The sequence below is a fragment of the Sphaerodactylus townsendi genome, linkage group LG09 (genome assembly GCF_021028975.2).
Source record: "Sphaerodactylus townsendi isolate TG3544 linkage group LG09, MPM_Stown_v2.3, whole genome shotgun sequence".
In the NCBI taxonomy this organism is placed as follows: domain Eukaryota; kingdom Metazoa; phylum Chordata; class Lepidosauria; order Squamata; family Sphaerodactylidae; genus Sphaerodactylus; species Sphaerodactylus townsendi.
In genome coordinates, this window is record NC_059433.1 from 94,368,944 (window position 1) to 94,382,673 (window position 13,730).

Genomic DNA, 13,730 nt, shown 5'->3' on the forward strand with positions numbered 1-13,730 from the left:
GACTTTGTTACATAAGAGCAGCAATGCTGGATCACACGAATAGCTTATCTCGCCCAGCATCCTGTTTCACTGAGTGGCCAGCTAGTCTTTTCCCTGACCCTGGAAAACCTATAAGAAAGTCTAATCCGCTTTAAAAGCCCACTAAAGTAAAGGCCTTCACTGCATTCCGTGATGGTGAATCCCACAAAGGAACCGTTCTTTCAGTAGAGAAATAATTGGCTACATTTTAAAGAAACCAACATAGCCACAAACATTATGTGGAAATCAGTTTAAGTAATCAATATTAAAATAAATTACGAGGGGGCTTTTTATTAATAGTTGAAACAATTGGTCCTTTTGCTTTCTACAATGCTGCTTTACTCTGAATGGAATTTCAGAAATAAAATTATGAACTGATCCTGGAGTTCTTTAGTGTTTAAATCTATTTGTTTAAATATTCCATTCTGCTATAAGAGTGTATGTGTTTATTGGAGAGATGCAACTTCTCTTTCAGTGTAGGATTTTGAGATAAATTCAATCTAAGGATGTGTACATCAAGGGAGAACATGCATCACAGCAGACTGTGATTGCTAACCATCACCTTTAAGGCTGCTGTTTAATGAAAGAGAATTATATACAGGAAATTTCATGGAGTGCTCTAAATTCCTTGTATTTGAGAAACAGTGAACATTCATATGTTGATGTGGTGTGTGTTTGTGCTGGCTATTTATTGATTTATTTGTGTGTGTGTGTGTGTGTGTACGTGAGAGAGAGAGCTTTCCTTTCCTCTGCTTTCACCATTAAAGTGTTTAAATTGGAATTAGTGAAAACTCTAGCTCAAATTTAAGAATGTCTGACTATAAACATTGCATAAAACCTAATAGCCAGTATATAAAATGGAATTTGATAGCAGTAAGCCACCATCACATACAAAGAGCCCTGCCATCCTTGAATCAGCTCTTTTTCTATTCTGAACTTGTGTATAAAATCTGATTTAATTAAAATATTTCAAGATGTCTAGAATCCTTTTTGACTCAACACATTGAAGTAAATATAGTAGTATCTGCTGCAACTGTCCTCAGATTTTGCATCTCTTACAAGTGAAGGTTAGAATATTATCGGTCACAGTGAAAGAAGGTTGTATGAAATTACCTTGGGCTCAGCCAGACCATTAGTCTGTCAAGACAGGAATGATCAACAGGCAAATTTAGGAAGCCTTACATGTTAGAGTTGTTAGAGTAAATATGATGTGCTCACCTAAGTTTGGAATGGTGTGGGTCTGGCTATACACTCTGCGTTTGTGAAGTTATGGCAGCTGCCGGTCTTTGTGTTGAATCAGGGGTTCCTAAACTTTTTTAGGCTACCACTTCTCTTGGCTCTCAGGCCACATCCCTAGTTCTCCCCCTCCCTCCCTCCCTCCCTCCCACATAAATACGCACATATGAATACGAACCTCTTCCTTGGTATTAGGTCTACTGCATATTCAGAACAACACTGTAAACACACACAAGTATTTCACAAATAAAACATGACCTAGTAAAAGTAGACCAATTTATAAAGCTGTTTTAGCAATATGAAAGGGTATGTTTGCATCTCACCCATTATGACTTCACAGTTTTAATGAAATGGATGTGCTTGGTGCAGGGATATCAGGTTCTCAATATGAGGCTGCAAGGTACAAAGAAGTCTTATATTGTCACATTCAGTAATATTCAGCCTGTTTCTCTGCTTGGAAAGAAGCTGGGTGATTGCACTGAAGCCCTGCTCTACTAAATATGATGTTGGGAAGGCAATGAAGTTCATCCTGACTTTGTCCCAGAGTGCAGGGTCTTTTTGAGAGAACCATGTAAACAGGGCACAGAAATTGAGTAATAAAGATGCTGGCTTTTAGCCTCCGCTCCCCCTCCTGCCCCTGCTATACAGCGAGGAGAGTGCTGCTATTTTTGCTTTAAAAAATCTTGCCTTGCCAAGCAGCAGGGCCAGGGGCCAGGCAACTTTGGTCACACTCTCCCCTCCCCGCCCAAAGCAGGCCAAAAGGACAGGTGGGACTCCACTGTCAGAGAACGCAAACTTGAGTAGGCCCGGTCTCCTTCCCCCATCGGGGTGGCAGGTGGGCAAACATGCCACAACAGCTTTTCCGGAGCCTGCCTGTCCCTTCCTCCTCTTGCTCCAGGCGGAGATGGCTCTTTGCAGGGCATGTGGTCTTGGGGCGAAAAGCTGTGGTTTTCCTCATTGTGGCACCAGCTGCCCAGCCACCCGGTGCGGAGGCAAGCTTTGCCCAAAGACGCCACTCTTGCCCACCATCTGGATGGTCTCATTGCTGCTGGGCTGTCTACTTGTCATGTTCAGCCACAAGCCTTGGTAAGGAAAAGGATCGCCACATGCTTGGCCACTCACAGCATTCGAAACGTCCTGTCTGGTTTTCGGTAAATGCACTTTTATCCTGCCCTTCCTCCGTAGAAGGGTGCAGGGCACCTGACCTTTTCTTCTGGTTTTTTTCCCCTCACAACAGTCTCCTGAGTTAAGTTAGGTTTAGAGAAAGAGTGTTTGCAGCCCAGAACACACAAACACACTTCTGCTGCACAATAGTGTGGTGTCAGCCATTGTCAGCAGTGGGGCGATTTAGATGGCGGAAGGGATTTCCAGTTTTCCCTCCCTTTTGCTTGCCCCACATCCCTTTGGAGGCAGTGTGGCACTACCTTCATCATGCCACCTCTGGCACCCACAGTGCTCCCCCCCCCAACTGGATTGCACTGTTAGGAAGCAAAAACAGTCCAAGATGGGGCAGCTGATTTGGCTGGTAACATTGTGCTCTGGTGAGTTCAGAGACTGGCATCTCTAGAAACCCAGCAGGGCTTCTGTTTCTTCATACATAGCATGAAGATACCTTGATTACTGCTTTGGGATGGCGAACTATGCTTTCTTTCTATCATGGACCCCTTTTAACTTTGATCCTCACTTTTAAGATATCGAGGGTGCAGTGTACCTAACAAAAGTAGGTGTGGTGATTACTCTCTTTATGCTCAAGTCCTACGAGCACTCTTATCATAATTGAGAAGGCAACAAATGCTAGACAAAAAGCACATTAAAGTTAAAAGTCCTTTTTCATGAGCTCTATCAAAAATTTGGGTGCATTTAAAAAAATTGATCCTAATCTAAATATAAACATTTCTTATGACATTTTCTTGAGTAAATCTGATCAGTTACTGTGGGAGAACTCCCAAGGATTCCTCATAAACTAGTATATTTTAAATACTGCTGTTCTTGGTCCATGCATGGGGACAAAACTGGTGCATGCCTATCTTCAATGCATTGGAAATGTGTGCTGATTTTACTGTGTTGCTGCATGGAATTGGCAGAGACAAATGTCACTCTTCACAATCTGATTAATTTTCCTTTCTCTTACTGCTGCCGTTCAGTATTCGTTGTCTACAGCATTCAATTAGCATGCCTGCTATGAGGTATGTATATATGGTTGTATCAAAACCAAAAATTGGTACTGTGTACCAATCTGAAGAGGAATGGATAATCTTGAATAGTTGGAATCCACCAGGTTCAAAACTGTAATTGGTTATTTTGAAAGGGAGAAGTGGCTGCTAGGTTTATTTTGATGAAAACTAGTCAATTTCAGTATTCTGTTACCGTCAGAATTGGGCTATTGTAAGTGTGTAAAGGGGATATATTTCTAACACTGCAACCCTATATTTACTTGGCTGCTGAGCAAACATACATAGAATCAGCCTTGCCGTAACTTAAATTCAGTTCTCCTGTCCAAACTGTGCATTTCAGAATATTTTACTGAAGTTACAGCACTACATACTGTTGCTAAATGTGTGTGTGGGTGTGTGTTAATTGGTGTGATAGTATGTGTGCACTTGTGGTTTGAGCTCTGAAAAAGCTAATGATTACCTTTTTTCTACTAGGAATTCTCCAACTTTCAAGTCATTTGAAGAGAGAGTTGAAAATTTAAAGGTAACTACTAATTCTGTTTCTAAAGCCAGGAATGTAGTCAATCTTGGTGGTTAATTTCTGTGAAGAAGATATTAAATTCTGGTGCTGATTGGCAATATTTCTGGTATGTTCATACAAATGAACTTAGGTTTAACTGTGTTTCAGGAAACAAAAAAAATTAGTTTCTTTAAAAGCCATCTGAGGAAAAAAAACCCTACAGAACAGTTGCCAGTGTGAAAGATATATTGGCACAGAGTAATGAAGTGGATTCTAGTCTACAAAACTTTATGCCGTATTAAATCTGCTAGTTCCTGAGGTGCCATAAAACTCCCATTTTGAGTTTTCTACAAACTAGTGTGGCTACTGCTCTGTACCTGAAGATGTGAAACAGGGACACTATTTCACTACTGAAATCCCTAGATTGAGACCTCTTGTTACAGCTTGAATGTAAACTTCTGTAGGGCAGGGAATAGGAGATCTAACCTTATGTGTGGCACAAGGTGTTGCAGAGGGCATAAGGATTTGGATACTTCCACAGATGATACTACAGATCAACTTATCCCCCTGCCCCCAAGCCTTGCAAACTAATGAATGTGAAACTGGATTTCTCTGGAAACAAAAATTGGCTTCTGCTGTATGCACACCAAAATTCTCCTGTATTTAGATCTCTGGAATGCATATCTGAGGTATACCTCTCTCATGTATCTGGAAACACATCAGCTATTGTACATCTGCAATATTACAATTGCTCTGAACTTTTTCTTAAGAAACTAGAAGAATGTCAGGGGAAGAGGGAAAGGGAAAAAAAACATTACACTAAGTATTACAAAAGTATTCATGGGAAAAAAGTCCTGCTGACTAAGCTGCCTGCGGAATTAGATTTCTTGATTGGGGGCAATAGAGTTGTACAGTCCTTGGTAGTCTTCTCGTTGATAAAACAGTGCAGATATGTATCATAATATGCTAGTTTGTGCCTTGGATGGTGCAGACCCAGACCTCTTCCCTGTTTGACTTTGCTGGACCTGGCCTGGGGCGGGGGGGGTGTGTGTGTATCTTAACTATGGGCATCTCTTGAGAACCCTTTTGATAACATACTTAAATTTATATCTTAAATATTCCAAATTTAGCTCTGTTCGCAGTTCTAAAGAAGCTAATCTGAAGTTTCTGAATCTCTTTAGTATAAGGTTGGGGTAAACAAGCCCGCTGGAGGTGACTTTGGAGAGGTCTTGAACTCTGCTGCCAATGCCAGTGCCACAGAAGCTACTACAAAACAGACGGAAGAGGATACTCAGTGATTGTCTTGTCTACTTCCTGCTACCCACTGCCAGATGCTGCAAGCAGATGCTAAAGCACAACACCTCTGCTGTTGACTCTTCCAAGATGTGCTTCTCTTTAGCACTTAGCTTTGTAGCTATTTAATATGTAGTTCATGTAGGCTCAGAGTATTTTTTGAGAGACACTATCTGCCTCTGTTACCTTCAGGAAGGGATTTTTTTTCCACATTTTGAGTATTTGAAAGATATATTCCTAGTCTTAAGTCATCACGATGACAGTTAAGAAGTTAAGAGTTTCAGCATGATATGTATTGGATGCTGTGATGAATAGTGGTTGGTTCTTGTCCCATTAAAGTCTGCTCCATTTACTTCACTGCCAACACTGAAAAGGCCTCATCAATCATCAGTGTGAAAAGCTTTTGAAATAGTCTTGTTGCAAGAACTTCCCGTGACAGAAGAAGACTGTCGGCTTCAGTTCATCAGTGTAAACTTTGACCAAATAACATGCATGTAGTTATAATTGCTGGCACTTAATTAAATGGTTCCAACTTAATATACAACATTATTTTAATGAAGTTACTGTGAACAAATTTATCTTAAGCGTTTTTCCTAATTGTTCCCCATACAACATTTTGCTCTTTGATATCGCAGGCGCAATTAACTCCGTTCCGTATTTAACTGTTGACTGTTACAGAAGTTAAGTGGAGTTACCAGATAGGATGCCTGATAATATGAATTGTGTAGGCTGAAAGTAACACAGCAAACGGCTGACTAAGTAACACAGCTGACTAAAAAGCATCATGCTGGTAACAAGTACAGTGATAAGATTTTTAATTATCCCTCATTGACTTGAAAGTATTACAGCTGGGCCGTTCTTTTTTCTGGCACTTAATCTAAACATTAATCTAAACATTAATCTACCCCCATTGCCAATTAAATGGTGGAGGTGTTATTATGGTACCAGCAGTTCTTCTACATATATATGGGTTGGTGAACTTGACACCTTGGGCAAATGCACACTGGGATGGAGGTGATGCATACCTGGTTTCTGAATTTGTACCAGTGGGAGAGGGTCCTGCAGAGAAGTTGAATTTTAAAATTGGCAGACAGTACGAATGAAAGCTGAAAACATAATAATAGATATTCTAATGATGGGAAAGCAACTAGAATATATATATATATATATATATATATATATATATATATATATATATATATATATATATATATATATATATATATATATATATATATATATATATATATATATATTAAAAGACAGACTAACCAAATCTACTGCAGATCTTGTAAAGTGCACTCCACTATATATGCCCAAATTAGATAATGTTCTGGCACACTGTATGACTTACATTAATCACAGCATGTTTTTGTTTACCACATTTAATTGCCATGCTTGGAATGAACCTGAACCCATTATTTTAAAAAAAGCATTGTAATTTAGTACAAACATGTTTTATGTACCTGCACCCAAACAACCACAAACTAGGCCTGTAATACAATTACATTTGACAACTTTGTTTAGCAACTCGCATCAAATGGAAAGAAAATGGTTAAAAATAAAAGCAATGTATTCTCAAATATAAAAGACTGAGTAGATTTTGTATGTGTTTGTGTGAGTGTGTGGAAAGATCTTTTCAAATAATGCTTATTTCTTGAATCCTACATAGAATTCAGTGGAAATTAGTTCTAGATAAAAGTATCCTGGAACTACAGACAGGCAGCGCAATCCAGAGCTCTGGGGCAGCCAGGAACAGCGCTGCTGCACCTCCAGAGGTCTTTTCGGCTGCATGAGTAGGGGGCAAAAAATCTCCCCGTGGCTGAAAAGCCCTCTTACCCTCTAAACGTCGCTACAGAGCACTGCACACCAAGACAACTAGACATAAGAACAGTTTTTTCCCAAATGCCATCACTCTGTTAAACAAATAATTCCCTCGATAATGTTAAACTATTTATTATATACTTATTATATAATTACTGCACTACTTTTTTCATCATTCCTATTACCCATCTCCTCCCACTTATGACTGTATGACTATAGCCTGTGCTGACATTTTATTTTTTATTTTTATGATTTTACATTTTATGTTTTCATTACTACTGCTTGTTTCCTGATTGCTTACTAGACCTATATGACAATCATTAAGTGCTGTACCTTATGATTCTTGACAAATGTATTTTTCTTTTATGTACACTGAGAGCATATGCACCGGAGACAAATTCCTTGTGTGTCCAATCACACTTGGCCAATAAAGATTCTATTCTATTCTATTCTATTCTATTCTATTTTATTCTCTTTTGGGCTCAGTGGGTCCCAGTTGTCAGTGTCCTGGCAGGCAAAACCAGGGTAGATGATGTTGGCCCCACCCCTGGCCATGCCTTTGAAGCACCTCTGTTATGCCTCTATCCAAACACTTTTTGACACAAATATATTTTATTACAAGACATAAAATGAGACAAGGGACAAAATGCCGCACAAGATATAACGAACTGTCTCCATGCTAAACTGGGTATGGGGTTTCTAGTTTTTCCCCAGTGTTAATTAGAAGAATCTTCTGTACAAACAGCAAGTTGCATGACTTTGTTGTTCCCATGGGGCTGTGTCTTTTGCATATGCCAGGCTGAAATATTTGCTTAGGTTGAAACAGTAAACTTACCAAAGCATTGTTGGCCATTACTGCACATAAACCCAAGTACACATAGTAACGAGGGAAAGGTGGCATGGTATAACCTGATCTGATCAAATGTTGCAGCTAAGCAAGGTCAGCACTTGGAAGGGAGACCTGCAAGGAAGAACCGGCTGATGAAGGCAATAGCAAACCACCTCTGCTTCTCATTTGCCTAGAAAGTCTCTTGCTGGAATTGTCATTGGTCAGCTGTGACTTGACAGCATTGTACACACATGCTTAAACACACATGCTTTCATAGTAATTAAGAGTAGAAGATGGAACATATCTGCTTTACAGGATTGGAACATATCTGGTTGACAGGATCAGGGTGTGACATAAGGATATTATACATGAATATTTTGTTACATTTTTAAAAATTTTCCTCTGTTTATATCTTGCCTTTCCCCCTAGTAGAGATCCAGGTCAACTTACACTGTTCTCTGCTCCTCCATTTTATCCTCACAACAGCCCTGTGAGGTATATTAGACTGGCAATGCATGACTTGCCCAAAGTTGCCCAGCATGCTGGGCATGAGATATGTAAAACACCTTCAGCTTTCCATCAAGCAAGAGTTTTGGCAATGCTATTTAGCATTTGCCTTGTGAATGTGTGAAGGGTTTTATCTAAATGATCTAGAAAGGACAGAGCGTTTGCTGGATTTTTGCTCAAATAATAGATCAACATAACAGATGGTAAAAAACGAGGTTGCCGTTGCAATGAACCTAATTTTTCTTCCAAACATGAGTGTTCTGCTAACCTTAAGCAAAAGGGGCCCACAATGCGCTGCCTGTAGGCAAAATAGCACCTGCCAAGTGTTTTTAGAAAGTGGGTGGGCTTAGGTATGCCTTAGGGTTACGTTGAGTTCTAGAACGCAGTACGAGAATAGCGCTGTGGTCAGTTTCAGGTTTTGGGGTTTTGCCTTAACCCTTGCCCTTACTTGAACCCTAACTTTTAATTTTTTTATTAATTTATTCGGCCATAAATAGTTCCCAATTTGTAACAAAAACCCGAATCCTGAAACTGACCATAGTCCTATTCGTGGAGTGCTCCCTTGAACTCAACGTAGGGCAAGGGCGAGCCCCTGCCCTTGCCTTAACCCTAACTTTTCATTTTTATTTAATTTATTCAGTCATAAATTGTTCCCAAATTGTAACAAAAACCCGAAACTTGAAACTGTACATAGACCTAGGCTTGGACTGCACCCTAGAACTCAACGTAACACTAAGACAAGCCTGAGCCCTTGGCCTTGGCCTTGGCCTTGGCTTAACTCTAACCCTAACTTCTTATATTAATTTAATTTATTCAGTCATAAATTGTTCACAAAATTGTAACAAAAACCTGAAACCTAAAACTGACCATAGCCCTATTCTCGGACAGTGCCCTAGAACTCAATGTAACACAAAGGCAAGTTTGAGCTCCTGCCCTTGCCTTAACCCTAACCTTAACTTATTTTTTTAATTTAATTTATTTAGTCATAAATTGCTCCCAAAATTGTAACAAAAAATCAATTGAAAATATATAATAAGTTAGGATTAGGGTTAAGGCAAGGGCAGGGCTAGAACTGCGCCGTAGAATTCAAGGTAACACAGAGGCAAGCATCAGCCCCTGCTCTTGCCTTAACCCTAACCGTAGCTCACTTTTATTTAATTTATTGAATCACAAATTGTTCCCAAAATTGTAATAATAACCTGAAACCAAAAACTGACCATAGCCCTATTCTCAGACTGCGCCCTAGAACTCAACGTAGCACTAAGGCAAGGCCGAACACCTGCCCTTGCCTTAACTCTAACGCTAGCTTATTATTTTTATTTAATTTATTCAGTCAGAAATTGTTCACAAAATTGTAATAAGAACCCAAAATTTAAAACTGACCGTGGCCCAATTCTTGGACTGTGCCCTAGAACTCAATGTAACACTTGAGCCCCTGCCCTTGCCTTAATCCTAACCCTAACTTATTTGTTATTTAATTTATTTTATATTACAATTTGGGAACAATTAATGACTGAATAAATTAAATAAAAATAATTTGCTTGGGCTAAGGTTAAGGCAAGAGCACTGGCTGATGGTTGCCTCTGTGTTACAAGTTCTAGGGCGCAGTCCAACAATAGGGCTATTGTCATTTTTAGGTTTTGGGATTTTGTTATAATTTCGGAACTATTTATGACTGAATGAATTAAATACAAATAATAAGTCAGGGTTAGGGTTAGGGCAAAGGCAGCAAAATAACTACTCAACATGATGGGTTGGGGGCGGGGAGAGAGAAGGTTCCCACATCCTGTGAATGAATAGGTGGAAATCAGTGAACCTTACGTGTGGGTACCCGCCCCTCATTTTACAAACAACAAACTGATTTTAATAATAAAATTATCTTTCCAACCTAAGATCCAACATTTCAAAAATACTTAATGGCACACTCTAAATGTAAGCAGAGCCCTTAGGATTTATATCGTGTGTTCAGCAGGCTTCATAATACTTTTTTTTACAGGCTTTGTTCCACCACAGAACTCAGAGGCCACACCCATAGATTTATTTTTGATACTGATTTTGGACCAGCAAGGCTGCAAAGCATAAAAACCCTTCTTCCTTTTATAAGCTAGCCTCACCTAAACCACAAGGGGAAGCAGTTGAGCAACCTATTTTAAATAAGGTAATTAAGGTACCTTTCAGATTTCCAACAGCAGGGGGCGACTGTTTTCTGAGAACTTTTCAGAAGAGAGCTCATTCCTAGACTAATTTCCATTTAGTTATGTCCCTCAATTGGTTCCCATTTACAACTGTCTGAACAAGGATGAACTTTCAAAAATAACTTTGTCCCAGTTTTGCAATATTGCTAAATAAAAATGTTAACAGTACAAATTTGCTAAAGGTTTTGGTAGTCATTCTAGCTTTATTTATTTAGTCATTCTAGCTTTATTCAGTCATTCTAGCTTTATTTATTTAGTCATAAATTGCTCCCAAAATTGTAACAAAAAATCAATTGAAAATATATAATAAATTAGGATTAGGGTTAAGGCAAGGGCAGGGCTCAAACTGTGCCGTAGAATTCAAGGTAACACAGAGGCCCTGCTCTTGCCTTAACCCTAACCCGTAGCTCATTATTTTTATTTAACTTATTGAATCACAAATTGTTCCCAAAATTGTAATAATAACCTGAAACCAAAAACTGAACATAGCCCTATTCTCAGACTGCGCCCTAGAACTCAACGTAGCACTAAGGCAAGGCTGAGCACCTGCCCTTGCCTTAACCCTAACCCTAGCTTATTATTTTTATTTAATTTATTCAGTCAGAAATTGTTCACAAAATTGTAATAAGAACCCAAAATTTAAAACTGACCATGGCCCAATTCTTGGACTGTGCCCTAGAACTCAATGTAACACTTGAGCCCCTGCCCTTGCCTTAATCCTAACCCTAATTTATTTTTTTATTTAATTTATTTTATGTTACAATTTGGGAACAATTTATGACTGAATAAATTAAATAAAAATAATTTGCTTGGGTTAGGGTTAAGGCAAGAGCACTGACTGATAGTTGCCTCTGTGTTACAAGTTCTAGGGCGCAGTCCAACAATAGGGCTATTGTCATTTTTAGGTTTTGGGATTTTGTTATAATTTCGGAACTATTTATGACTGAATAAATTAAATACAAATAATAAGTTAGGGTTAGGGTTAGGGCAAAGGTATAGAAAAGACAGAGGATAACTTTATAATAAAAGGCAAGGGTAGTTTCCTGTGTAAGCACCAGAGCATTACTGACCCATACCTCAGCCTATATACATTCTTAAATCACAGCCCCCTGCACTTCATCATGTTCTTAATTTTGCATTGCCCAACTGCTGTTATGCCTAACTGGTACTCCTCTCTTCTCAAGGAGAAACACAAGGCTGAACTTCCAAGAACCTTTGCCCAAGGTCACAGATGCAGAAATCAAAAGCTAGAATGACTACCAAAACCTTTAGCAAATTTGTACTGTTAACATTTTTATTTAGCAATATTGCAAAACTGGGACAAAGTTATTTTTGAAAGTTCATCCTTGTTCAGACAGTTGTAAATGGAACCAGAGCACCCCCGGAGTGGGGAAGCCTGCCTGCCCACTCCCCCCCACTCCTGGCCTGCCTGCTTAGTGCTTACCAGTTGCCTCCTCCTTCGTCCCTCACTGCAGGCTGCAAGCTTCAGGCTCCTGCTGTTGGTTTGGGTGGGTACAAGAGGCTCCCTTGGCTGCAGCCTTTCCCGACTGCTCTTCCCCAGGTCCGACACCGTCCCTCCCCCACGGCCTGGCGGGCCAGACAATGGGATGTTAAGTGTGTGTTAACGAGGGCGAGATAGAATTATACGGACCCACGGGCCATGAGTTTGACACATGTGGTTTAGAGCCAGAGGTTGCAATCTGGCATATGCAGTAGTGTTTAGGACTATTGGCCATGATGACTAAATTAAACTTTCATGTTCACCTTTTCAGTCCTGGTGCTGGAGGAACATAGGAGCTTTGTTCTACATGCCTTGCTTATCACTCTTTTAAGGTGTCTCCTTGGCCACTGTTGCACAACAGAAATCACTGACTTGACTAGCATGGCTGCATTTATGTTCTCACACACCATATTTGTTAATTGGAACAATCAATATACTTCTGGTGAAACAAAATCCACTATGATACAAACTGTTAGGGCACTTATACCAGTTGTAGAATTACAAATCAGCCGGCAAATTTTAAAAATCCAAACAATTATTTAAGGAAAAACATATTTTAAGGAAAATATATATTTAAGGAAAAACATATTTTATTGTATTCTATCTAACGAGGCAGCATTTTTTTTTTGCCTGCGGTCCTCGCTCAAGGTACAAGCACCCCTCCCCACTTCGATGCTTTAATAAGGCTCAGGTGAAGATTCGTATTATTTTGCCTCCCCCCTTCACCCCTCCCTTGACAGTGACGTCCGCGGGGAAAGTGGCGCTCGACAAAGCCCAAGCAGCGGAACCAAAAATACGGCGCATCGTGCAGAGTCGGGCTCTTCTACAGTGTGACTCCAATGCCTTTCTCTGTGCATCATAGAGATACCGGCCCCCTAACTATTTCCGACATAGGAGGAGTTTGGGTATTGAAGTTGGCCGGGAGTAGTTTTTTGCTATGGCAGCGGCCACGGTTACTATAGCGGCAGCACGACATTTGCACCGGGGCGCCTTTGTGGCGAAGGCACGACTTTTCTGCCATGCTCCAGGAGCAAGACTCATCTCCGGGCATCAGGCTGTTGCAGGAGGCGGCGGAAGCGAGGTGCGGTTAGATTAAGGCGTGCATCCTTTCTCACCCTTCCCCCGTTTTCTTTGACTTGGGTCTGTTTCGGGGAGGCGGGCTGCAAACACGGCGTCGTCGCTACCGGACGCTGTGGAGGTTCCCCGCCTGTTAAAACTCCTCTCTTTCTCCCTGCCCTCGTCTGTTTTTATTATTTACTGTGTTCAGTCCTGCACATGCGAGAGTGGGCTTCTATTATTAGTATGGTGACTAATAATACTTTACATCAGGGGTGTCAAACTCAATTATACAGGGGGCCAAAACTCAAAGCACACTTGGGGGGGGGGGGACAGGATAAACATTTATTGCCCTGCTCTGTTGGGCAGAGGGGACAGCGGTGGTGGCCTGTCTGGTGCTGCCGCTCTCATGCCGCGCAACCTAGCAACACCAGGCTTGCAAACCCTCTCTGCCCCATGGAGAAGGCAGCTGCCTGCTCCATTGGGCAGAGAGGGGAATTGCCTGCCTGCTGCTCTTGTGTCGTGCTAGCTGGGAACACCGGGCATGCAAACCCCCTCTGTCCCACAGAGAAGGCAGCTGAGCCGCCTGTTCCATTGG

The 13,730-nt window shown here is 40.6% G+C and overlaps 1 protein-coding gene across 6 annotated transcripts in view; it reads left to right on the forward strand.

Annotated features, from left to right (window-relative positions):
• Positions 1-13,730, forward strand: part of TPD52 (tumor protein D52) — an 81,764-nt gene that overhangs the window by 27,630 nt on the left and 40,404 nt on the right. For 4 of the 6 annotated variants that reach the window (XM_048507401.1, XM_048507400.1, XM_048507396.1 and 1 more), the window contains 3 exons: positions 3,399-3,440; positions 3,903-3,951; positions 5,109-6,373. In XM_048507401.1, the coding sequence (XP_048363358.1) occupies positions 3,399-3,440; positions 3,903-3,951; positions 5,109-5,225 (208 nt within the window). In that variant the 3' untranslated portion in view covers positions 5,226-6,373. Of the gene's footprint in view, positions 1-3,398; positions 3,441-3,902; positions 3,952-5,108; positions 6,374-13,730 lie in introns of those variants that run through there. The other 2 variants (XM_048507399.1, XM_048507402.1) reach the window with 2 other exon arrangements.